This window comes from Acomys russatus, chromosome 4 (genome assembly GCF_903995435.1).
Source record: "Acomys russatus chromosome 4, mAcoRus1.1, whole genome shotgun sequence".
Taxonomy (NCBI): domain Eukaryota; kingdom Metazoa; phylum Chordata; class Mammalia; order Rodentia; family Muridae; genus Acomys; species Acomys russatus.
The window spans coordinates 47,675,337-47,700,070 of NC_067140.1; the positions used below are offsets into that span (position 1 = coordinate 47,675,337).

Here is a 24,734-nt window from a genome sequence, read left to right on the forward strand (position 1 = left end):
TGTTTAACATACGCTTACACACAAGTACACTACTCTAGCTTGGCAATGATAAATGGTGGGTTGCAAGAAAAAAAAACTGGGCAAACAGGTATCTCCAGCCTACTTATGCACTTTTAAGCCTTTCTCAATGCTCAGATACCACTAGTGGTGATTCATAACCACAGTTTTGATTGACCCTCCCTCCATGATCCATCCTTGAAGGAACTATATATTTGCCTGATGTCTTATAAAAAGTATTTCCCATACATATGCACCTCTGGCCCATCTCTTACTTTTTCCTGCCAGTTCTCATTAAAAAAATTTGTCACTCTTCTCTAGCTATTGTCAGTTTTGTAAGGGAAAAAACAAAGAAACCTCTGACCTAGAAATAAAGATTATGAGACTGGACCTAATATCCAACATCAATAAAAAAGAAAGACATAAAATGTAAAGTATCTTTATTAGACTATAGATTAATACCATTGACTTTACTTTCTTCTTTGGAAATCTTGCTTTTATTTCATGAATAAATATATATTCAAGTCAATAGACAATTTCTAAACCCATTTTATCAATTCTCAATTATCTTTGACATATTTACAATTAAATAATGTTACTTTTTATTCATTTAGCGAATTTATGCCATATATTTGTTTTTCAAATAATTTACATACATAAATTAAAAGGACTGTCATCAACAATGCAACTATGACGGCTGCTGAATTTCCCATGAGAAACTCTAGTGAGCTGTCAATGCACAACCTAACTTTGCAGAGAAAATTACTGTACCCAGGAGAATAAACCAAACCTTCCTTTGCTAAATGACTCCCTTACATGTGTTTCTCTGATCACTTTATAATTTCCTATGTGGTATTTGAAATGGCGTTTAATTTTTCTAGGCTGTGTTCCTTTATATCTAATGAGAGAATAATGTTAACTTCCTGCTGTGTTGTCACAACCGTGGGGAATTATGTGTTGGCTCAGGATATGAATCATATGAACAAATTGCTCATGATTATTGCCTCTACTTTTTATTGTAAGTGGGCATTTCATAAACATCATTAACTTTGGACTTCCTAGGCTTATAACTGCTGTTGACATTTTACCTTCTTGTAATTGGATTACATATGTTTATAATGGAATTAATATTTTTGTCAGTAACATAGAGATTTTTTCAAGTGGGAGATAATCCATATGAAACATTTAACTCATTGGCAAATACAACATTTCTAGTTGATTGTATCTACTAATAGTTACAGAACTGCAAATTTCTCATATATTTTACCTTTTGAGTTCACTGATAATTTGGTAAATAAAGAAATGATACTTTTTTTGAAATTACAGAAATGAAAAATTCTAATTTATGTATGCATAGCAGAGGGCAATGAGGAGTTCAACAGATGCTATTTTAGTTGGAAAGGGCCATCCACACTTTGCTACTTAAAACTTGTAGTAAGGCAATAATCTGGCTTATTAATGAGGTAGATAATCCATGGATATTTTGATTATGGTCTTGTTTTTAACTTTCAGACATTCTAAAATAGCAACTAACCCAGGAACCTGCCTTACTTGATATGGTTGTGCATTTAAAGCAGAATGAAGAATGAGGTATTTTGTTGGAGCAGAGTGTAGCTAGAACATTAAGCTGCTCCTGTAGAGGGTGGGGTTCCTCCCATACGGCAAACTGTAGACACGTTTAGGAGCTGGGAGGCCACTCACTGTGCAGCAAAAAGATGGTAATAAGATCTCAGTGGACTGTTGTAGGTGTGGGCATCCAGGTCCAGATTAATCAAATGGATCAGGCAGTGTGGTGGTGTGAGTGAGAAATATTTCTCATGGTCTCAGGCATTTGAAAACTTGGTCCTCAGTTGGTTGAGCCGTGGGAGTGGGCTTAGGAGATGTGTCCAGTGGAGGAAGTATGTCATTGTAGGTGGGGCTTGAGAGTTTATAGTCTCGGTCTTGTTTCTCTTTCTGCTTGGTTCTTGCTGTTCAAAATGTGAGCTCTGAGCTTCCTGGTCCAACCTCCCTTCCTGCCGCTTGCTGCCGTGCTGCTCCTGTCATGGACTCTAACCTTTTGGAAACTGAAGCCCAAATAAACGTTTTCTCCCGTACATCTCATCATGATGTTTTATCACAGCAATAGAAAGTAACCAGAAAGTCCCAGAGAATGAAAATCTGTCTATTTTATTAATTGGAAAATATCTTTCAAAATTACCTCGTGAGGGGGGAATGCTGCTATGTATGAACCATTGTTTATAAGCTTACGGATACCTAGAAAGAGAACAAAAATCCTAGTCAATTTTACTAAATGCTTTCTTTAAGGCATATATAAAATGCACAAGGAACACAGAATTATTTTAAAACTTAAAGTAATTCAAACAACTTCCATAGCCACGCCAACCACGGGGCCAGTAGCTCTGAGAAAGAGGTTGGTACTCAGCCTAAGTGTGTTCTGCAGCATTATTTGCAAGACACCAGCACAAGGATCCATTCTGGCATATCTCAATATCATGTGTGCTACATTGTTAATTCCCACTTCTTGGGACTATATGAACAAAGAAAATCCTTTGTCATCATCTTCTGACTACAATAAAGTTTAGTCAAAGAGTGTTTTTGACACAAAACATTTGTTTATGCTAGGTTGAAAGGACATAAAATGTCACATCAGACTTGTCATCTCAATGGAGGCTCATATTTTGAGATAGAGCACTAAGGAAACATTCTGAAGAGGAATGTTTATTATGATAGTATTTATTCATATGCATGAAATAAATATTTGTACACCTGAAATATGGAATCCTTTATCTTGGTGTGAACACAATTACATTAGGTTCTCAGCAAGTATATATAATTTATATGACTGTCTATCAGAGAGTTTTGTACAGGGATTTTCTATAGTATTTTCTGTAACACTTAAGGACTTGAGAAAATACTCTGTATGTTTTTTAAAGCAAAAAAAAAAAAAAAAACGTATATAAAATACACACTTATATTTGGAAATAATATATTGTAGCCTTTTTTCTATAAGTTTGTCACTGATAATTGTGGTTAGGAATGATTTTTCTTTTTTCCAGCCTCTTCTGTGCTTAGCATATTTTCTCACAAAAGGTTATTCTATCTTACAATCATTTTAAATGTCACCTAAACCTATACATAAAAGTTTTCATCTTGTAGGAAAACTCTCAACTTATATTCTGGGTGTTTTAATTTTTTTCATTAGAAATTTTCTCATGGTTATGAGTAAAGTTTTAGTGTCCATGGTAACTGTGTTGATTGTTCTGTCACAAATGAATTGTTAATAAAAAAAAAAATTGGGTTTTGAAGATCCTTCTTTACCAAGCAAACATGAAACATGATTCTTTTTACCTATGCGGTTCTCCAGCCTAGCACAATCAAGGAAGCATGGTGTTCATTTTCAAAGGCTGTCAATTTTTAATTAATAAGGCTTCAGAACATTTGGCTAACATTGTTTTCCTCAATATTGAAATTTAGCCTCGCAATTAAAAGGTCATCTTATGTATTAGCTTTCTTTGTCTTCTATTCTTTGTAAAGTTTGCAATCTTATTCTAGTTTCAAATCTCCCAATTTTGTTTTGTATTATATATGTATTAAACAGTCAACCCTATCAAGTGGTACAATAGTTGTTAAGTCAAAATAAGTGGCAACTTAATACTCCAGAAATAATCTCTCATAGGTTTCTTGCATACTTTTCTAGACTTTCATTTATTTTGTTTCTATGTATTAAGAAAATGGAATTACATTAGAGCAATAGTTTTGTAACTTATTCTTTTTTACTTATTGAATTGTGATGACCGTTCAAGTCCAATAATGAATTAGAACTAATTTTAACATCTAAGTTGAAAATCTGCATCATAAACTGTTTAACATACAACACATAAAAATAAATTATATAAGTATATATTTGCAGATAGGGGCTCTAAAATTTGTATTGATAATGACAAAATACATAATTTTAATGGGTACAATATCTAAAATTATAGATGTAGCATATTTTGTATTTCTAATCTTATAAAGCCGTGTGGAACCCTTTCTATGCCTATTTTCATTAAAAATTCTATTTACATATTTATATAAATTCTACTTATATAAATTTTGTGAATAAGTATTTGTATAGTTCACATTTTGATACATAGGCCAAGTGCCCTCAAAAAATATTTTTAATAAAAATAGTAACACAAAATATTTATAGAATTTGTTTTTAATGTGTTAAGCATTTCATACATAAATGTGTTAAGGTAAAAACTTCATTAGTTATGTACATAATTTTTTTGTATTTTAAACTATGTTTGTAAAATAATGTTCTTACCCACTTTTGATATTCCGTTTTCATATTTGGTGCGCTCCAGCATGTGGTAAACTATCCTGCTTCTAGTAGCATTGCTGAAGAAGGTGTCCTTATTGTTTATTATAAAGCTGGTAGGACAAAGGAAAAGAACACAAATTCCAGTCACAATTAAGAATTCCTGCCTGTCTACCCATGTGTCTCTATGATTAAAGCTACTGCATATAAACTACTCTAGGATGTGAGAGAAGCCAACCTCTTTAACAAAATCAGATAACAGATAAAAATAAATGCTTATAGAAAATGCAAAGGGTCATCAAATATTCATTTTAGCATCTTCTTTCAGTTGTAAAGAGGTCTTGGTATTCTTGTATGTCTTATTTATCATGGAATAAGAAGAAAATTCATCATTTACTGGCTGGTGTTTGTACCACCTCAAGCAATGTAGCTCCAAATAGATCACATTAAAAATTGATATTATCCCCACTGAAGAGCTTTCCATTCTCACCTATGCAGTTTTCAAGTTTAGTGATATCCTATAGTTCTCATTTCCTTGATACCCAAAAAATGTCCTATATGGGAAGACTAGCAAGGGCCCTTGTAGATATGAATGATAGAAAAAGCAAAGTGGGGGGAGTGGATGATTTCATGATGTCTATAATGTGCTGGGAGTCTCCAAGCAGTGGAGCAAACAGGATTCTCACTGGTTTGTTACACTCTGCTTCTAGACATTTTAGCTCTGTGAATGATGAACCATCTCTTTGCCAAGCATTTCACCTAGGAGTATTAATTTTTCCATCCCTTGCTTCCTGATAATCCTCCATTTTCAAAGAGCTACCAAGCTCAGTAAGTTTCCTGTTAATTCACCTGTCTTCACAGTACCACTACCCTTTCCTGGGTGCCAGAGGTCCTGGCCTGGATTGTGACATAGTTGTCTTCTTAACTTCAGTGTCCACCTGACTTTTATAGCAGCTGTGATATTAGCAAAACTCCTCACCTTTAGCATGGCAGCAGCATTTAAAGGCCTTGAGTACCTTTCTTACTTTCCTCCAATGTCTGTCTATACTTGTCCTTTTGCCTCCTCCCCTGTCTCATTTCTGCCTCTCTGATTCTCATGTTTGATTGCCTCATGACTTGAATAATTACCATCATCTTACAGATCTCCCACTTCCCTGGCTTCCTTTTCTCTTGAATTTTTGTTTCCTCTGTAACAACTGTTCTTCTTTCCCATTTTCAATCATGTCTTCAGCTTCTTAAAGTTGCTTTCCTCCTTCAAAAAGGTTTCCTAGCTCCCTTACATTGAAAAGGGACCACCTTTCTCATTGAATTCTCATCCTTGTCTTTTCTAATGTACAGGTTTTACCTAAGGTTGATTAACTAAATTACACAGGGGACCATATTACACACTGAGCTCCTCAGTGTTTAATATTACATGTGTCTTCTCTGTATTCAGATATATTTAAATTTAGAATGGTTGGTGTAGGTATCAGAAAGAACATCCAGCAATCTTTTGTTCCACCCCAGGATTTAAGCCTACCAGAACAAGTAGTTCTTAGGCAGACAAATCCAGTTTTGCAGGAGGTTGTGTTGTGGAGGAATTAAGTGGGTGGTATAAGTAAACAAGTGAATACATAAATAAATTCCATCTGGCTCCTGTGAAAAAACTGTAATAGTATAATATTGCAGGGATATATTGGGACAAGGGGCAGTGTTAATAATTTTTGATATGATTTTCCTTAGATAATTATGCTTACTAGAGGCAGACTAGTGGGAAGACAGACATCTTGCAAAACTCAGGGTTGGGAGAATAAAACCTGATAAAGATTGAACTGGAGCTTCATTGGAACAGCCGAGTCATGGACCCAAGGCTTTGTAGTTGCACTATGTAACACTGGGATGCCTGCAGTAGAAGTGACAGAGGCGCACAGGGATAGCAGCATGGGTGCCTACACTGAAAAGGACCATAAGCTGAATTTACAATAAGTACAAGTTGGGTACTATTGGGAAAGTGTCAACAAGATGTTCTCACCTCTGATCCATGTTTTTCAAGGATTTAACTGGTCCTTTGGGTCTTTAGATAGTGAGAAGAAAGTTTTGTCTCACCTTTGAGATCCTTAAGATTCTGTGAGAGTACAGCAGAAAGCTGCTGAAAGCCCCCAGGTTGAGGTCTCTCTACTTAGGAGCTCTGTCTTACCCTCATCTCTCCAGAGCTGGAGTTAGAAAGGATGGTTTTATGTGCATCTCCGGGATTAAATAATAAAATGAGTTGGCTACTCTGAGGAGGAAAAACTCTGATTTTGAGCAATATTCATTAATTCTCACATCCCAGAATAAAGGTTAATCCAGACATATAGAATGGGACCTGTGGGTTTCAGTGCCTTGGTCCTATACTATATTGTAAATTTTCTATTTCTATGTTTACCTTATTATATTTAGCCCTACAATTACATTCTTATCTATACCATTTGGCCAGAATGAGCATGACGGCAGAACATATGTCATAATAAGCATTGTAATTTCATTAATAACTTGTAGAAAATCAATAAATAATGGTAGAATGAAAACATGGACAAATAAACATATATGAAGGTAGGCAAGGAAAAAGGGAAAAGGCTTGGAAGATAGAGGAAAAGAGAAAGACAAGAAAGACAAGAAAGTTAGAGACAGGTAGCCCTCCTTAAAGTATCTATTACTGTAGTTTAATAATATTAAACCAAATTTCTTATTTGTAAAATAAAAATGTATAAAATATACTTAAGTGAAATTATAGTCTGAATAAATCATGAATTAATGTTACTGTTAAGAGCAGTCCTATTATTATTGCCATTATTATTTTAAATGAATTCCTTTCTATAATAGTAATTTTTAAAAAGATTTATTTTGTGTGTATGAGTGTTTGTTTGCATATATTCAAGTATACAGCATATGTTCGTGGTACTGACAGAAGCCAGAGATATTGGTGGCCCTCTTGTAACTGGAGTCACAGGTAGTCATCAGCCTTCACATGTGTGCTGGGTACTCCTCTGTGAAAGTGTCTGGTGCTTTTTAACTGTTGAAGCATCTCAGCATCCCACATAGTTATTACTTCAAAAGAATATGTAGGGTACCAACCTATAGATTAACATTTAATTATTATTTTACCATCTCTGAATCATGAAACTAATATAGAATCAAATGTTCACCCTGTGATGTTCCCAAGTTAAATATAAACTCTGATACAACGATACATTTCCTGACCTATTTGGTGACCAATGGGAATGTCTCTGGTTATTTACTTCTATAAAGAAACACAAGGAGATGAAGAACACAAAGCCAGCACATTAGACAAACGATATGAGTACTCACTGGTGAATCCTGGCTCTGCTGAAGGGGCCAGTGTAGCAGTCCGACTCTTCCAGCTCTGGGAACTCTGACTTGTCAAGAACCATTGGGTTTTGGGCCATCCACTTTTTGAATCTTTTGAAATAGTTTTGTACTCTGGAATGTAGTCAAATTTCAAAACCAGATAAGGTTGTATTCCAAAGCAACGATAGGTTTCTGTGACAGCTTTCTTAAGTATTAGAGAAAATTATTACTGATGCCAAATATCTAACACACACACATACATGTACACATGTCACATATATACACACACCACACACATGTGCGTACATACAAACACATATATATATATACAGTACACACATAAACATATATATACACATATATAATATACACATACAATACACACATGTACACACATGCACACTCATATACATACATACATACATAAACTTGTGTACACACACACAGATACACACATACACACAAACACAATTCACACATACATGTGCACCTACATACACACACATGTGTACACACAACACACACATGTATATCTGTAAATATCTACACTATACACATATAAACTACAAACATATATACACACTCACACACACGTGCGTGCACACACACACACACACGCACACATTGTTTTCTTACAGAAGAAATAAAAAGTAAAACAAATGCTGCTTATGTTTAAAGTCTTTTAGAGAAATATTATCCCTGTAAAATTGTTTTAAATTACCTTACATAAAGGTAAATATATGAAGGAGCATTTTTAAAAGGCATCACAATATAGTTCTTAAAGCTATATGTCCGTGTGTATGTGTAAATTAGATTACCCCGTGACTCTATAATAGTGTGAATTTGCATTTATATGACTATTATATATTTATGCTAATTGGAATCATTTTCACCATTTTTCTTTTACAGAATAAAAATAAATCAAAATGAAAGGCTAATTTTCAGTACTGATTCTGAAAAAAATCTAAATTCTGTTACTATAACAACAGCTGTTTTCATTTTAAAATGCCATGCAGTGTTTCCACAGTGATAATGCTGTGCTGCTGGTGAGTTGTTTTGTTTTGTTTTGTTTGTCTTCTGTAATAGAGAAGTCAAAGTATTAGGACAGACCATCTCTAGACATATATATATATATATATATATATATATATATATATATATATATATATATATATATATATAATTTTAAGTTGGACTTGTCAGTTCCTTGAACTTTAGGAAAAAAACTGGATAGCAAAGGGCAGGCAGCAAATACTGTATCTTAAGAATTAGGTCAAATTATGGTAAAATTACCACGAGGACTTCTAAATAAGAATTTAACACTCCCGAAAAGCTTAGGATGTAAAAGTCTTGATGATTTCTTACCAAGTCAGACCATCACTGGGATGCCCATCAATTGCACTTTGGTGACGACTACAACATTTATTTAAGCCTGACTTAACAAACAATTTCTGAGGTGTTCAGTCAGTGGTTCTCATATAAAGAAAGCCTCAGAGTTAATAAAATTTTGTTGTCCCCTAAGGCCAATGCACAGATGTGTAGAGACTGCACAATTCAAATATCCCTTCAGTACTACTATATCTTGGAGACACTCTGGATTGTCCATTGAAAATAGTAATATAGAAATTATTTTATTTTTGTGACAGGCTACTTTGAAATTATTTCAAGAAATCAACATAATCCCCTTCCTAAAATTTATAATTAATCACATGGATAATCCAATGTGTTCTTTATTGTTTTGAAAATTATAAATTGGTAATAAACTATATGCAGCTTTACCAACCTGCTCATTGATTTGTTCTTCTGGTCAGTGTAGTAACATTTTTTTCTGAAAAAAAAAAAAGAGAGAAGGAAATAATTGAGGAAAATAGAGTTAGGTCAGCAAATGACAACTCCACTTTCATATAATTCATAATTTAAGAGATTTGAAAGTAAACCATTATATTACAACATGAATGCCAATAACTTTATGTGCCTTTACTTTCAGAAGTATAATGACAGTTCATATATATATATGTGAAATATAACAAAATGTTCTAAAATGCATTTATTATTTTTGAATGCATTATTTTTAATTATTTTAAAGTTTTTCTTCTGTAACTTTTCACATAATAATTTGATTAATTGCTTAAGTGTTCCGTAAAGTGTTCAGTCCAATCTATCCATCCATCTGTCTAAATACATCTGTAAACTTTCCTATGTTGTTTCTCTGTTGCAATGCCAAAACACTGAACAAATAGTAATTTGGGAAGAAAAGATACATTATATCTTATATTTCCATGTAATATTTCATCACACAGGAGAATTGGAACAGGAACTCAAGGAAGCAACCTACAGGCAAGATTGAAAGAATAGGCCAAGGAGGACCACTGCTTACTGGCCAGCCGAGGAGAACCACTACTTACTGACTTGCTTCCTATGTCTTGCTCATTTTGCTTCTTATACAATCCTAGACCACCTACTCAGAAATGACATTGTGTACGTTAGGTTTGTCCCCCCCCCTCCACATCTGCCATTATTCAAAGAAAAAAAAAAACCCATAGGGGAATCTGGGAGATTTGCAATGGCTAACTAGGAATGTAGAGCTCCGGGCAGCATGTGGTGCTGACAGTAAAGTTGTGACATTCAATCTCATTTGTCATCTTGGTAAGGTTTGGAATCAATTAAAGGAAGCTGCTGTGCACACCTGTGATGGGGTTCCTTTACCAGGTTATTGACCTGGCTAGATCCACCACAAATGTAGGTGACCTGTTTTTTGTTGGCAATACAAATAAGGGAGGTGGGAGAGGGAAAATTTGCTTTTGTCTGTCTCCATTCACCCGCCTGTTGTCAAGTTCATCTGTGTTGTTAATACTGCTACAGCCATCTTCCACCAATGTCAGGGCATAGCTTCTGCAGGCTGCCAACATGGACTGAAGACAGGTTTCTCTCCAGCAATCTTCCAAGCCTTAAGCACTAGATTGGCACTGCTGCTTCCCCTTGGCCTGTGGGTGTACCATCTGCCAGGTTCCCAGACTCTTCAGTGTGAGGCAGTCATTGCTGCACTATCCATGCTATCATGGAGGTCACTTTAGAAAATACCCTTTACATATAGTCAGTAACCAGGTTTATTTTATCTAGAGTAAAACACAGGCTGTAGTCCTTGGAAAGATTTAAAATGCTCTTGCCATATTCCAACATTAAATTCAGATATAAAATCTCAAGAATTGCTTTACATACACTAAGTTTACATTTTAAATATCTTCTTTCAATTTTTCAAACACAGATGATAGTTGGCAAGCATATATTAGTACTAATTTTGTTTTTCTCTTTCTATTTTTAAATAAAAAATTATTGATTTACATTTGTTTATTTATTTATTATCTGTCTGATTTTTTAATTTATTGCTGTATGTGTAAGCACATGGGCATTATAACAATCATATTGAGATCATAGGGAAATTCTTTCCTTCCTCATATGGGCACTAGGGGTCAAACTCATATCCTTAGGTTCAGCAACTAGTGCCTTTACCTCCTGAGCTATCTGACTGACTCAAATTTGTAGCATTCCTTTGTGGTATGTAATAGGTTTCACAAATAAATATTTTCATGGGTAATTTAGAATGGACAATTAATGCAATAATAAAAAATGTTCTTTATAAACCAGATGCTTTTGTTAATGAAGATGATGGTGGTAATGATGGTAATGAGTGATAATGACTTTATACAGAAATCGCTCCATTTTCTAAGGGAATAAGTTCAAGTAGACACCACATTATGTAGTATTGCATAAATATACACAGTTATAAATAAAAAATTGCATAGTGTTTATATTTAATCCATAGATACCCTAATGTAATTTTAAATCATTTCTAGGTAATGTAAACATGTAATATAATGAGAATTTAATGTAAATAATACTTAAATGTTTATGTCTACACAATGACCGAGGTTGCATTTTTTCAGGGCTTGAGATGTTTCAGGTGTTTGAAGACAATTGCAGCAGCATCTACTTCTTTATCTCGACCACTCTTGAGACTTGACATAACACTGCTCAGTGTGTTACAGAGTTGGCTTTCTGCATGCTATCAACTCAGACAATTTTCATCAGGTCTTTAAAATGATCTCAGTGTTCACTTACACTTATATTTTCTCTGAACATTGTACTCCTTAGCATCTGATGGGATCCACTGAACCCACATTCCAGGAAATACTGCTGTTTTCAATATGAGTTAACATGCTGCATATAGTGGGTATACCACAAATACTACGTGGTAGAGGATATGGGACATGAGAAGGAGATTGGTATGTTCTACATTGGATACCAGATACTCCAGCTAGGCAGCCATATTGTCTAAAAGGACTGAAAGTCTTTGGAAGAAGCTGATCTATTTTTATTCCTCTCTGATCAATACTGAAGACAGAATTGAGAAACTCTTCTAAATGACATGATCTGAAAAAGAAAACTTGCTAACCATGACCAGAGCTACATTACACTCATGAGACAAGAACGGTAACTCATCTTGGGAGTTGCTTAAAGTTAAAATCTGAAAATAAATATGTTACCTTATATCTAGGCAAGTCTGTCTTGAAATGATATTGCATGTCCAGGGAATCAGAAGGATTATCACATTATTCAAAGAACTTAGTGGAAAACTGTCTAATATAGCCTAAAGCTTAAAAGAGAAATACTTTTCTCTGCATAAAGAAAGGACCACATTTATTATTAGGTATCACAAAAGACACACTCATACTAATAATACTGAGAGAAAAAGATAATAAAATATAAAAGTACCTGAAGGGCACCCTGATGTTTAGCCTCTCTGCATACTTGCAGAGTGTGTCCCATGGAATGTGAATTTTAATAAACATGATGTCAGGGTTTGCAACTGCTGGCTGAAAAAGAATGGCAAAGAAGCACCATTATTTAGAATCAGAACTGATGACATTGTATCATAATTTTATATTAAAGGAGGAAACATTATCTCCCTTGTTTTGAATGGGCCATTCTCGTTTATACAAAGAGAAATTATACAGTTGACAATTCTTGATAAAGTGTATTTGAAAACATAAATGCCATCAATAATTATAAACGTATATACATTCATAAGCAACTTCCTTGTGAAAGTCATATCCCACTCTCCACTCAACTGTGGAGAATGTTCTGACCATTGGCTAGATCTGGGTAGGGGTTTAAAGTTTACCACCTGTATTGTCCTTGGCTGGTGCCTTAGTTTGAGCAGGACCCCTGGACCCAAATCTGCCTATCATAATGTTCTTCTTGTAGGTTTCTAGGACCCTCTGGATCCTTCTACTTTGCTATTTTCCCATGCTTCTCTCATCTAGAGTCCCAATAGGATGTCCTCGAACTCTGGTGCCTTATATTTGACCATGGCCCCTGGAGGGGGAGACCTGGTGGCACACAGAGGAAGGATAGCAGGTTACCAAGAAGAGACTTGATACCCTATGAGCATGTACAGGGGGAGGAAATCCCCCTCAGGAACAGTCATAGGGGAGGGGAATAAGGGGAAAATGGGAGGGAGGGAAGAATGGGAGGATACAAAGGATAGGATAACCATTGAAATGTAACAAGAATAAATTGATAAAAATTAAAAAAAAAAAAGAAAGTTCTTTGAGAGCTGCGTCGTTGAAAACAAATCAAAATAAACTGGAGGCAGACTCACTCACACACACACACACACACACACACACACACACACACACACACACAAACCAACTTCCTTAATACAAAAGTTTGCTTAAGTTGTTCAAAGAGAAATGGCTACATAGTCCATTCAAAGTAGGTTGAAGACTGATGGACATCCATAAAAGAAAGCTACTCATCTGAAACCTGGACTTTGATATCACAAACTCAGAATTCCCATACAGAACATGATAACTCCCATGGAAAGAAATATGACACTCATGAATAGGCATGGTGCTTATCTCTGCCTGCAGAAAAGAACGTTAATGCTTTCTTTCCCCTCTCGTGGTCAAATTAGCAATAAGATTTTTTCTCCCCTCCTATCTATGGATTCCCCCAATCCCAGCCAATAGAAAGGGCACACTTGATGTCTTCTTAATGGCTGATCTTTAATAAAATCCTTTCTTTTGTAAAAAAGTGATGTCATACTTGCTTACTAAGTACAAGGGCTAATGAGTGCTTGATCACCGTATGAGGAAATAGATATCATTATTCATTAGTTTATGTTCTTATGTTGATCATTTTATATTGATTTTCCATTCAGAGCAGTTACAACAAAACTAAAAGTTCCAAGTTATTCTTCATGGACAGGTAACTAAGACCTCTAATTTCACTCAGAGAACGAATTCATAAAACATTGAAAATCATCAGAAATCTTTAACTAATTAATGTATTTTTTCTCCTGCTCCAATTTTGAAGTAACTGTCAAATCCTCCAATTATTTACTGTGTCCAGAGATTCTACCCTGAGGAAAATAGACAGTTTAAATGATTAAATGCCCTTGACATAATGGATTGTCACATTTATAAGCTTAGTCAGGGGCTAGCATCATGCAAATCACCATGGGAAAAACAACAAAAGATACTCTCATGCCAGCTTAATTTCTGAAGCATCCTTTCTGCTTAAAATGTTCGTTTCAATTTGAAGGCAAATATGTGAAAATTGTAACTGACAATGCCAGAGGTAGACAAAGTTCTATAGGTCTTTACATTTAGTCCAACATTAAGCATATTACTATGCTTAGAAAAAGTAACTGTAATTTTAAGTTATTTTTGATAATTTCATGCATTTATAAAATTTCCAACCATTCTCTCCACATTCAACTCCCTTGTAAACCTCACTGTCTCAAATTTATGACTTTTTTCTTCTATAATTATACACACACACACACATGCACAAACATACACACACTTGTGAATCTATTAATTTCGCAAATTGCATACAATTTTTACAACCACTACTTATTCATTCAAATAACAATTAAACTTATTTATAATCCATCTAGATATCCATCACTTATCAAACTAAAAGAGAATACTTTGACATTTATATTACCAGGTTCTTTGTACTGACTGCTCCGAAATCAATGGACAGGTTACTATAGAGGCATGATAAAAAACAAAAAAATCTTTTGTGGCTGCAACTCCCATAGACTAATGAGGGGCCCACTTAGCATTTTTCCAGTATATATTTGGTCTTCAGCACCATGCAAGAAAACAAAAACCAGTAAGTAAATAAAAACTTAAACCAGATAACGTAAGCCCTCTACTAAAACAATCCTTCCATCCAGAACAAATGAAAGGCACATTTTATGTTCGATTATACTTCTTTTACCTTATAGTATAAAACAATTATCAACTGCCAATCAAAGCCGCACTTTTGAAATTAAGATGCTCACTATTGTACTTCTGTCAATCACTCTTTCACTTACAGAGAACGACTTGCCTTCCTTTATTCCTGACTACCCATTTATAATTACCTGGCAGTGTAGGAAAAGCATGATATTTAGTTCCTAGATATTCAAGAGCAATTCTGACTATACCATTTACTATCTATATAACATTTAAAAGATGGTCTTCTGATTTTCAGATGTACAGTGATTTGAGTCAAGATATAAGTCAAATACCTAAATATTGTTCTCTGATAACATAAATTGGTTATAATATATAAACACATGTGTTAGTATAACAGTTAGTTTGGGGAAGAGATTTACCTCTAGTCCCAGCCACTACTTAAAATGGTCCCATGTGTAGAGATTTTGCTGCTACTGCCTCATGCACTGCCCTTCTACCGCACTCACTGCTACTTCCTGTTTGTCTAAATCTTCTCGCATCAATTTCCCCTCTTTCCTAGTGTTTCCTCCTTCTATTATGCACTACAAGAGAAGGTATATGTGTTCGTATATCCATGTATCTAACTCTACGTCAGACTCACTGACCATGCCCTAAAAAGATGAATGAATGAATTAGCTTTCACTTAATTTACTATTATTACTTCTACTATTATCATTATTTTGTTAATATTATTTTTTTTATTATCATGATTGATTATTTTCAAATAAGGTCTTATTTTCTACCCTGAACTTGTTTGGAACTAATTGTGTAGAACCAGTTTGTCCTTTACTCATGATCCTCCTGCCACAGTTTCCTGAGAGCTGAGGCTACAAATGTGTTTGGCCATGGCTGGTGAGAGACCTTATTTTGAATCGACATTCTGCCCAACTTATACCTGAGCAAGAAGTATGGAAAACAAGAACTCTATTAAGCCTGACTATCCTACAATGGAGCATTATGCCAGGATCCAAAACAGCACTGTGAACAGCTTGCCTCTTGCAGGTTGTTAATTCGTTGCTGTCAAGCTCTTGATGTGAGGTAATCTAATCATCTAAAATAAGGGGCTGCTTTGGGAGGAGGAATTTTGCATTGCAGTGACTGCCATCATTGAGTAAAATGTCAAACTAAGTGCATGCAGCTACAGTGTGTCTCATTTTTGTGCCTTGGCTTTAAGTGCATACACACTGAAAGATCGTTTCAATCAGTATAAAATGATAGTTTTTAAAAATAGCTTCCCAACTTAATGTCTATTTTGTTTTACCTCCATTTGAAAACAAAAAGACAACTGGTTTCATTCTCTGTAGGGAGCAGGTGAGGTGATGCTATCCATAACTGGGTGGTACTGTCAGGGAGAAACTAGTGGTTGTTCAAACTAAACGGCTATGTAGCAAAAAATGAGTGTTGCCTTCTAAAGGCTGAAATTTAACAACGCAATGGGTACCCAGTCTTCAGGAACTGAATTGTGCCACAACTCTGAAAGTTTCAGAGTGTTCTAGGTCTAGGCACAAAGACATCCTGGAAACACTCTGATTTATGCCAGTTCATGTTCTGCAGAGAAATGGAGCAAACAGCTCAATCGCTTCCTGTCAAAATTCTCCCCAAAAATTCTGAGTGAACAAAATGGGTTTTATTTTAGAATGCCAAACTGGCGGTAAGTTGTTAATCAGAATTAGAAGACTAAAACAAGAAACTTGAATAAGTCTTGACTATCTTGAAACAATATATTTTTTTATATAATGCTAGAGTGCTTGCTTTAGAAAAATATTTTTGTTTACTTATAGTCTATACTTCATAACAGGTTGATATAATATATGAAACCATAAATAATGAATCAAATCCTAATCAACTAAACTTAAAAACTTTATCACTATAAAAATTATGTTCATAGGTCTTTTGTATAGCTATATCAAGAAAGATAAACTATGTAAAATCAAATTTAAAATATAAGATAAGGGGTTGACCAGATGGATCAGTACGTAATGGTGACGGTGCTTGTATCCAAGTCAGATGAAATGAGTTTGACCCCTGAACCCAGAAAGTTAGGGGAAAGAGTCTACTTCTTCATGTTCCCTTTGACCGCTACATGTGCTAAGCCACATTTGTGAGGCTCACACACATAATAGAACACACACGTAATAAATAAATAAATAAATAAATAAATAAATAAATAAATAAATGCTATACAAATATTAAACATAGTCAAAGAGCTAAGTTGTCTGTAGATATTAATGGTAATTTGTTTATGTACATAAAATGTATCGAGAAGCAAGTAGAAGGAAACCAATTGTTAGCAAGTTCTGAAGACAAAAGATTTATTTGGGTAGCAACATGGACCCTGGCTCTGATTTTTTTCATTTTTCTTGACTTTTCATTGGTTTGTTTGTTTTACATTTGAGGTTTCCTTTTTCTAATGTGATAAAATATATTTCAAGGAAGAGTCCCCAATTAGTTATCTAGTACCAAGTTATTTGACCCAAGATCATATATATCTGTGTGATTGTTGTGTGATTGTGTGTGTGTGTGTTTAACAACAAAAAAAAGAGGCCACGAATCTGTGACAGTTCAAGTCTGTGTATAGCAAGGGAGGAAAGGGAGGAAAGGGAAGAGAGATAAGATGTAATATGTGATCATTTCAAGGAATAAAATTATTATTTAAAAAGAATAATGGTGCCATTTTGCCAAAATGAAAACCTCATTTATAAATACCATTGTCTCTCACAAGTGTTTTCAAAGAGTTTGGGAATATAGCTCAAACATTATTTCTTTTTTTCATTCTAATATATTTTATTAACTTATTCATGTTATATCTCAATTGTTATCCCATCCCTTGTATCCTCCCATTCTTTCCTCCCACCCGTTTTCCCCTTACTCCCCTCCCCGATGAGTAAGACTGAAGGGACTTCCTCCCCCCTGTATATGCTTCTTAAATACCATCTCACAGTGTTTGTCACCTACCCATTTGAAAATTCTTAGGCTCAAGCTGGAGACATGGCTCAGTGATTTAGAAAGGCTAGTGCTCTTGCAGAGGACCAGAGTTCAGTTGCCAAAACCAATGTTAGGTGGCTTACAACTGCCTAGAATTCCAAGCACAAGAGACCCAATGCCTCTGGCGTCCAAGAACACCTGCACATATGTGTACATACATAAGCACTACATACTCATAATAATTAATAATCAATAAAATAGATGCTTAAAATCAAATTAAGTCATAGAATTTCCAACTAATACAAGAAAAGTTGGAATTTTAGCCTCATGGGACTATGAAAATTGTGCTTTTATTTGTTTCTATGTTTTCTTTTCCAGAGGCCTTGATCTTTTTATTGTTTTATTGGAATGAAAAAATAGTCCTTTAAATGGATTCTTATAAATACACAAAGGAACGAGGATAGTGAAAGTCAGTGCCCACACTTCCAGCTGTCAAACTTGCATTTCAGCAATTGAAAAACATTTCCCTTCAAGATTTTAGTTATCATAACACAGAATTTCCTACTTTGCATGTTCATAATCATTATGTATTGAGTTTTCAAAACTACAAAAATATCTATACACTTTGAAAAATATTTAAAATGTACATAAAACAGAAGAAAAATACATATTTAAATGGGGCAGTGCTTATGTATTCATTTTACACTTGGGAAATTAAGTAAAACTTATAAAATTCCATAGCATAGACCACATATATTAATATATGATTGATAATATCTATTTCAGAATATTAGTCTACAAAACCAATAATTGGAAAGTATTTACCTCTTTCTCCAACATCAAGCCCTCTGCTCTCAGGTTCTTTTCAAAAGTGTTTCTTTTGTCATATTGTATGTTTGTCTTTCGATAAACCAGGATGTAATCAATTCGCTTTTTGCCATCTTTGAATAAGAGTCCACTGGATGCTATGTAACTCATTTCATTCTGTGAGAAGAAAAAGAACATTGGTTAATATTGTAAGTTAGATAATCATGCATACTGGTTATAAGCACTAGTAACTGACACCAGAAAAAAAATTGTGTTTTATACTTCTACTGAGGTGTATGGAAATATAATTCAAGCTAGTCTACAATCTATGTTAGGAGACAAGCTAGCAAGTTTGTAATTAAGATTGTAATTTGATGGCTGATCCCTGATATGACTTAGGTTTTACTCAAAAGCCTCTGTAAAATTGCCAGCTATTATATCTTTTATATTGACTAAGCCGTGTCTAGAGGCAATTATTTTCATACTTCATCGTGTTGATTCACAACTTACATTTCAAGATAAAACACAAAAGTTGAGAGAAATAAAACTATGTGTTATTTAAAACTTACACAGGCCACTGCTTTTCAAAACCTTTGTCTCTAATGCTGAGACCAAACAACTCCTGTCCTACAAGCCTCTGGGAACGCTCACTTTTAGGATGTGATTGTAAAGTGATGTAACCACTGCACTCATCAAAACTCATAGCTACTCATCAAATCTGGTTGAAGATGCTGAAGAGGTGGCTGATACTGTACAAAATGCTTGCTGAGCAACTCCCAGGAATTGCCTGTGGATCTTCAGAATTCAGGTAAAGGCAACCACAAAAATGCGGTTTTTTTTTTTTCAGTGACCCACAAGGCCTCCGTGTGAAAATGGAGGTAGACCAGAGAGTTTTATTAGTTTCCAGGGTCAAGTAGCCTGGCTAATGCAAAGACAAAAGCCAGTCCTTCAAACAAGGTAGAAATATCAGAACTAAAGTTTGACCTTAACTCATGGACTGTAGCATACATGTGCACTCCCTATACCTATCCATAAGTCAGTTTGAAGCCTCTTGTATTGCTGTTGTCAATATCTGAAGCTATTTTTAGGAACTGGTAGATTTCCAGCTTGATACTGTTTTCCTAGGATTCATCCTAAAATATACTAACTAATGACCTATAATCCCCTCCAACATCCACCTTATAAAATACTATGAAGACCTACAGGTTGTATCATTATCTTATTTTTCATTATATTTTTATTATTTAAAACAAAATTTAAATTTAAACTTTTTTATCATATTCATACCACAACAAAAACTCTAATAACATTAACTAAAATCAAAATAACACACCAAACCCCAAAACCCAAATACCCCAACTAAACTGTAACCAAATAAAAGTGCACAAAATGCTGTGATTTCCAATTATATGTTAGTCAGGTACTCCTGAACATGAGGTCTGTCTGGTGTGGTTAATATACCCAGTGTTAATTAGGGAAAACTTATCTTCTCCTTTCCAGAAGTTATAAGTGACAGTTCTGTTATTAATCTTTACCACAGTGGCTATGTTTTCATTCATTTATAAATCGAACCACTGATTGCATTCATTAGTTTTTGTAAAACAAAACAAAACAAAAATAAATATAAGTTAAAACTAAAGCTATCATATCAAAGTTGGACAGGACATAAATTACAAAGCAAAAGCAGATTTATCTATCAAGACATTTCTTGATGACTTTACTATGGATGCTGTACCATTCGAATGCCCAGGATCACAGAGAAGAGCAAGACCTTGAACCAGGTCCACATTCATAGCTAATATCTGTCTGTCCCCCATTCTCTACTCCCTCCCAATTATTTGCATGACTGTGTTAGCTTATTATTCTATGTTTCCTCGATATGCATTCTAGATATTCAAACAAACTGCATGGCATCTGGGAGCTAGCATAGTTTTAGATGAAGGCATATTTAACGACTATGAAAAGCCTGATTAGGAAGAGCTCCAGAAACCTGAGGACCCAAGAAAGTGGTGTTCGTGGAATTAAAAAGCAAGAAGATTTTCAGATGAAGAAAGCAAAAGGATTGAAACAAGAATGTCACCCCAAACAGGTTATGCCTTTCAGGAGTCCTGATATGTTCTGCTAAGCAGATGGAGTAGTTCACTATGAGATTTCATTTCCTTAAGACCCATGAGCTCAAGGACAAAAATGTATGGTAAATAGACTTTTTTAGTGAATAGAAAATTAACAAGATTTCTAGGAATATTTTATTAAGTATTTTAATAGGACTACGATGGTTGGTTTTACTATCAACTTGCAATAAATTACCTGTGTAGGGAGCCTCAACTGAGCAATGCTCAGATTTCTTTAACTGATGTGGGAAAGCCACCCCAAATATGGGTGGCACCTTCTTGTAGCAGTACAGAAAAAAAAAGCCATTGCAGAAGGGTTGCCATTTGCTCTTTGCTTCCTTGGCCTCCCCCTTGCTGCAGCTGCTGGTTTTTTGTTTTGTTTTGTTTTGTTTTTTGTGATATTAGAATTAGTATTTTTCAGGCCTCCACAACCAACTGAGAGACAGTTATTTTGCAATCCTCAGGTTTTCTGAACCATATTGGTGATACTGAAACATCCAGTGTTGTGGCTCAAGCCACTATGAGGTTCTTAGAATCACAGATGTGACACAATTGTTACTATTTCTATGTAAGCTCATTTAATAGATGACATATAGAGTGATCTCTCTCTCTCTCTCTCTCTCTCTCTCTCTCTCTCTCTCTCTCTCTCTCTCTCTCTTAATTCATTCTGTCTTTTTTGTTCCTGTAGAGATTGCTGCCTGATACAAAACCTAGGTAATCAACACCAGCAGGTATACCAAGGCCTTACATAACAGTGACAATAATAGCTACCACTCATTTACTGTGGACCGCACATTTTACTGTTTTAAAGATTGTTTAATTTAATCCCACACAGCCTTTTAGGTGTTTATTTATCTGAATACACAGAAGTGTAACAGATGCCCAGGTGTCATAAACAAAACAGTTAAACCAGAAGGACCACCTACTTAAGCATCTTAACTGGGGTCCCAACAACTATGTGTAAACACTGTGTTCCCTCTTTTTCAACGTTTGTCCTGTTTTCATTCTGCAACTGTGATAAAATTTTGATTAAATTATTGTAACAGCCTGGGTTATCTACCTTGCTTCTCTCTATGAGGTACTAAGTGGTCCCCAGCACTGTCGATGAGGCCAGGTGACACCTTTCTTTCAGGTCTTCCAAAGATTATGCATAATGATTCCACTTTCTCTAACATTCTTTTTCTTTGCACCTGATAAATTTTATCATTGTATGAAATATTCAACTTTTTACTGACAGTTTAAGGCCAGCAGAACTAGAATTTTATAAAGGTAATTAGTCTAGTTTGCTTTTCTTTTGCTGTGATAAGACAGTGGCCAAAAGTAACTTGTGGGAGAAAGGTTTTATTTGGTTTAAAGGTTGAAGTTCTTCCCAGCATGGTGGAGAAGCCAGGACAGGAACACAGGGTACACTTTAAAGTAGAATCCATTACAGCTTAAGTAAGAATCCACTCATGACCACCATTTTCTCCTTCTGTGTTTTGCTACTTTACTTACACATCCAAAAGTACTTGCCCTGGTGTGGCATTGCCCACAGTGGGTGAGGACTTTCTCCAACAATTAGAAATAAAAAAGCCATATCCCACAGGCAGAGGCCTATTGGCCAATCTGATTAAGGCAATTCTCACAGTGGGTTTTCAGTTACCTCTTTTTTTCTATTTTGTTCAATAAGTAATCCAGATATAGTAGAAATCAATAGATATTTGTAGAAAGAAGGAAAAAGAGAGAGGGGGAAGCAGGAAGATATTAAAGGAATGATAGAGGTAGGACTAACACGTAATGAGGTAGGACTAACTTTAAGCACTATGTGGTCTAGAAAAATGTTCATTTATCATCTTTTCCCTCTAATATTTATAGAAAATTGATGATCATAATCCACAATGAACATTCACACCAGCAACACACCAGCAAGTGTTAAGAGCTTGTCTGCTACTTTACATTCAAGACCCAGTACTCTCTGTATTTTATTCTTAAATATACATCCCTCTTCAATTCACCAAAAAAAAAAAAAAAACTTCCGCAGTTGAGCGTTGCACTACTAGTAGTATGTTAAGATATTAGGTGGGAAAAAAATGTCACCATGTTAGAATTATGAGTGAAGAGATTGATTGCTACAGTAAGCAATACAAAAAAAAGGCCATTTTCTTTTTAAAAACATCTTTGAACATTTTATTTTAGTTTCTATATTTTTATTTCTTACATATACATTTATATTATTGCACATATATATACAATAAACTACCTTCAGGAATAAGAGACATGAAGCAATCAGGAATTGTGTAAATGTTTCATTCATCGTGTTTTGGCTATTTGCGTTTGGCAACTTTGAAGAAAACATCTTTCCTATCTTGGTGCATCTAAAATTCTGAATGTAAAACAATATCTAACATATCTCATTATTATCAACTCAAAACATCTACCAATACCTAAAAACATGTTAACTCCTAAATAACTAAGCTTAATTGTAAAACTAAACTATCTGGTCTTCAAGCCCATCAGAAACTTGAGAGGGAATAAATAATTACCTGAGTATACAGGGGGTGCAGGTTAGTAGCTTCTAAAATGAGAAGAGGACAGAGAGAGTTTGCCGCCTAAATAGTCACCCAAAATTCTCTATAGTGTTGGAGCATCATCTTCAGCCTTCTGGCACAGTATATCTGGCAGACATATTTGTGAGGCAGGGACTATTAAGGACTTCCTTACCCTGTCTTGGCAGAGTCTGGCTGTCAACTGCCTGCATCCAAGCTTGCCCCCCCCCCTTTTTTAGGCAAATTTCATCTGTGGTAGAAACAAGAACATTTCCCCCAGTGGCTGGTTTGCCACATTTAAAGCCATCTCCATAAGGAGGTTCATTGATGTTCATCATCTTCTTTGAGGTAGGATGGGTGTTGCCAGGAGTTAACCTGTCCCATTGTCAATGAATCTTTAATAAAAAAAAATAGCTTTAAATGCTATATCCTGGATGTGTCTGAGGTTTTTTAATATCTTATCTAACTATTTTACCTTCTATATCTATACAATCATGTCTATACACCTAGGCTGTAAATTCTTGTGATAAAAATAAACTAGTGATTGATTTAGAGAGTACTTGTAGTGGATGAAAACATGTTTTTGTTTTGATCCTAAGTGTGAGATGTGATACAGATTTGTGAGTGGGTGTGTGGTGTCTGTCGGCTAGAAACAGACTTGTGAGATAGCACGTGGTGTTTGTCCACTGGAAAGGGAACTGCCTCTTAGAAGTGTATGATTTTTTTGCCAACAAAATCAAGAGGCTTGGCTTTTTGGTTTTCTATTGCTTCCCCTCATTTGGTTTTTCATCACTCCACTTCAGGACATTCCTGGAGAGAAACGCTCCAGAGAACTCTTCAAGGTTCTGGGTTTGGCTGCTGTGGTTGCAGTCACCTTTGCTGAAGTTGCTCCTTAAAGGGTCTGCTTAAATCCCGACAACGAAAGTGGAATTGCTCCAAGGAACTGAGTTTAAAAAGGTCTACTTCTCCTGTACCATCCAGTCTCTTTTCTCTCCTATCTAGGGTAGGTAGTTCGGAAGGGAGGTATAAGCATCAAAGAACTCCAAGGAAAATAGGTTTGTAAAAGTTCAAAGCCTACAAATACTTAATATTGTTTTGATAATAGCATAAAGTGAAAATGAAAGTGGTTGTTATAGATATCTGTTTTTCTAGTTTTAAGCTAGTGGGTGTTAAACTCATTTAAAGAAATGCTTGAAATTTTCGACAATTGATATCTTATTAATAATAAGCGACCTTCAGTTGTACACTCATGTGCCAGCTGTGTGAGTAAACACAGACAGAAACTGCATTAACCACTGCTTCAGATCATCATCCAATTGTTTTGTGAAATCTAAATTATAGATAATGATTTTTCCTGTTCACACAATACAACACAGATATGAAAATACAAAGGAAAAGCAAGGCAATATTTGAAGATCTTTTCTAAATTACGTGAAATGAACTT

General features: G+C 35.0%; 1 protein-coding gene across 1 annotated transcript in view; it reads right to left on the reverse strand.

The window, feature by feature from the left end:
* Ano3 (anoctamin 3) overlaps nt 1-24,734 on the reverse strand; it is a 241,347-nt gene that overhangs the window by 96,906 nt on the left and 119,707 nt on the right. The window contains exons 5-10 of the mRNA XM_051144318.1: nt 18,673-18,831; nt 12,401-12,501; nt 9,411-9,455; nt 7,628-7,759; nt 4,307-4,413; nt 2,195-2,250 (exon numbers count right to left, since the gene is read on the reverse strand). Of these exons, the coding sequence (XP_051000275.1) occupies nt 2,195-2,250; nt 4,307-4,413; nt 7,628-7,759; nt 9,411-9,455; nt 12,401-12,501; nt 18,673-18,831 (600 nt within the window). The remainder of the gene's footprint in view (nt 1-2,194; nt 2,251-4,306; nt 4,414-7,627; nt 7,760-9,410; nt 9,456-12,400; nt 12,502-18,672; nt 18,832-24,734) is intronic.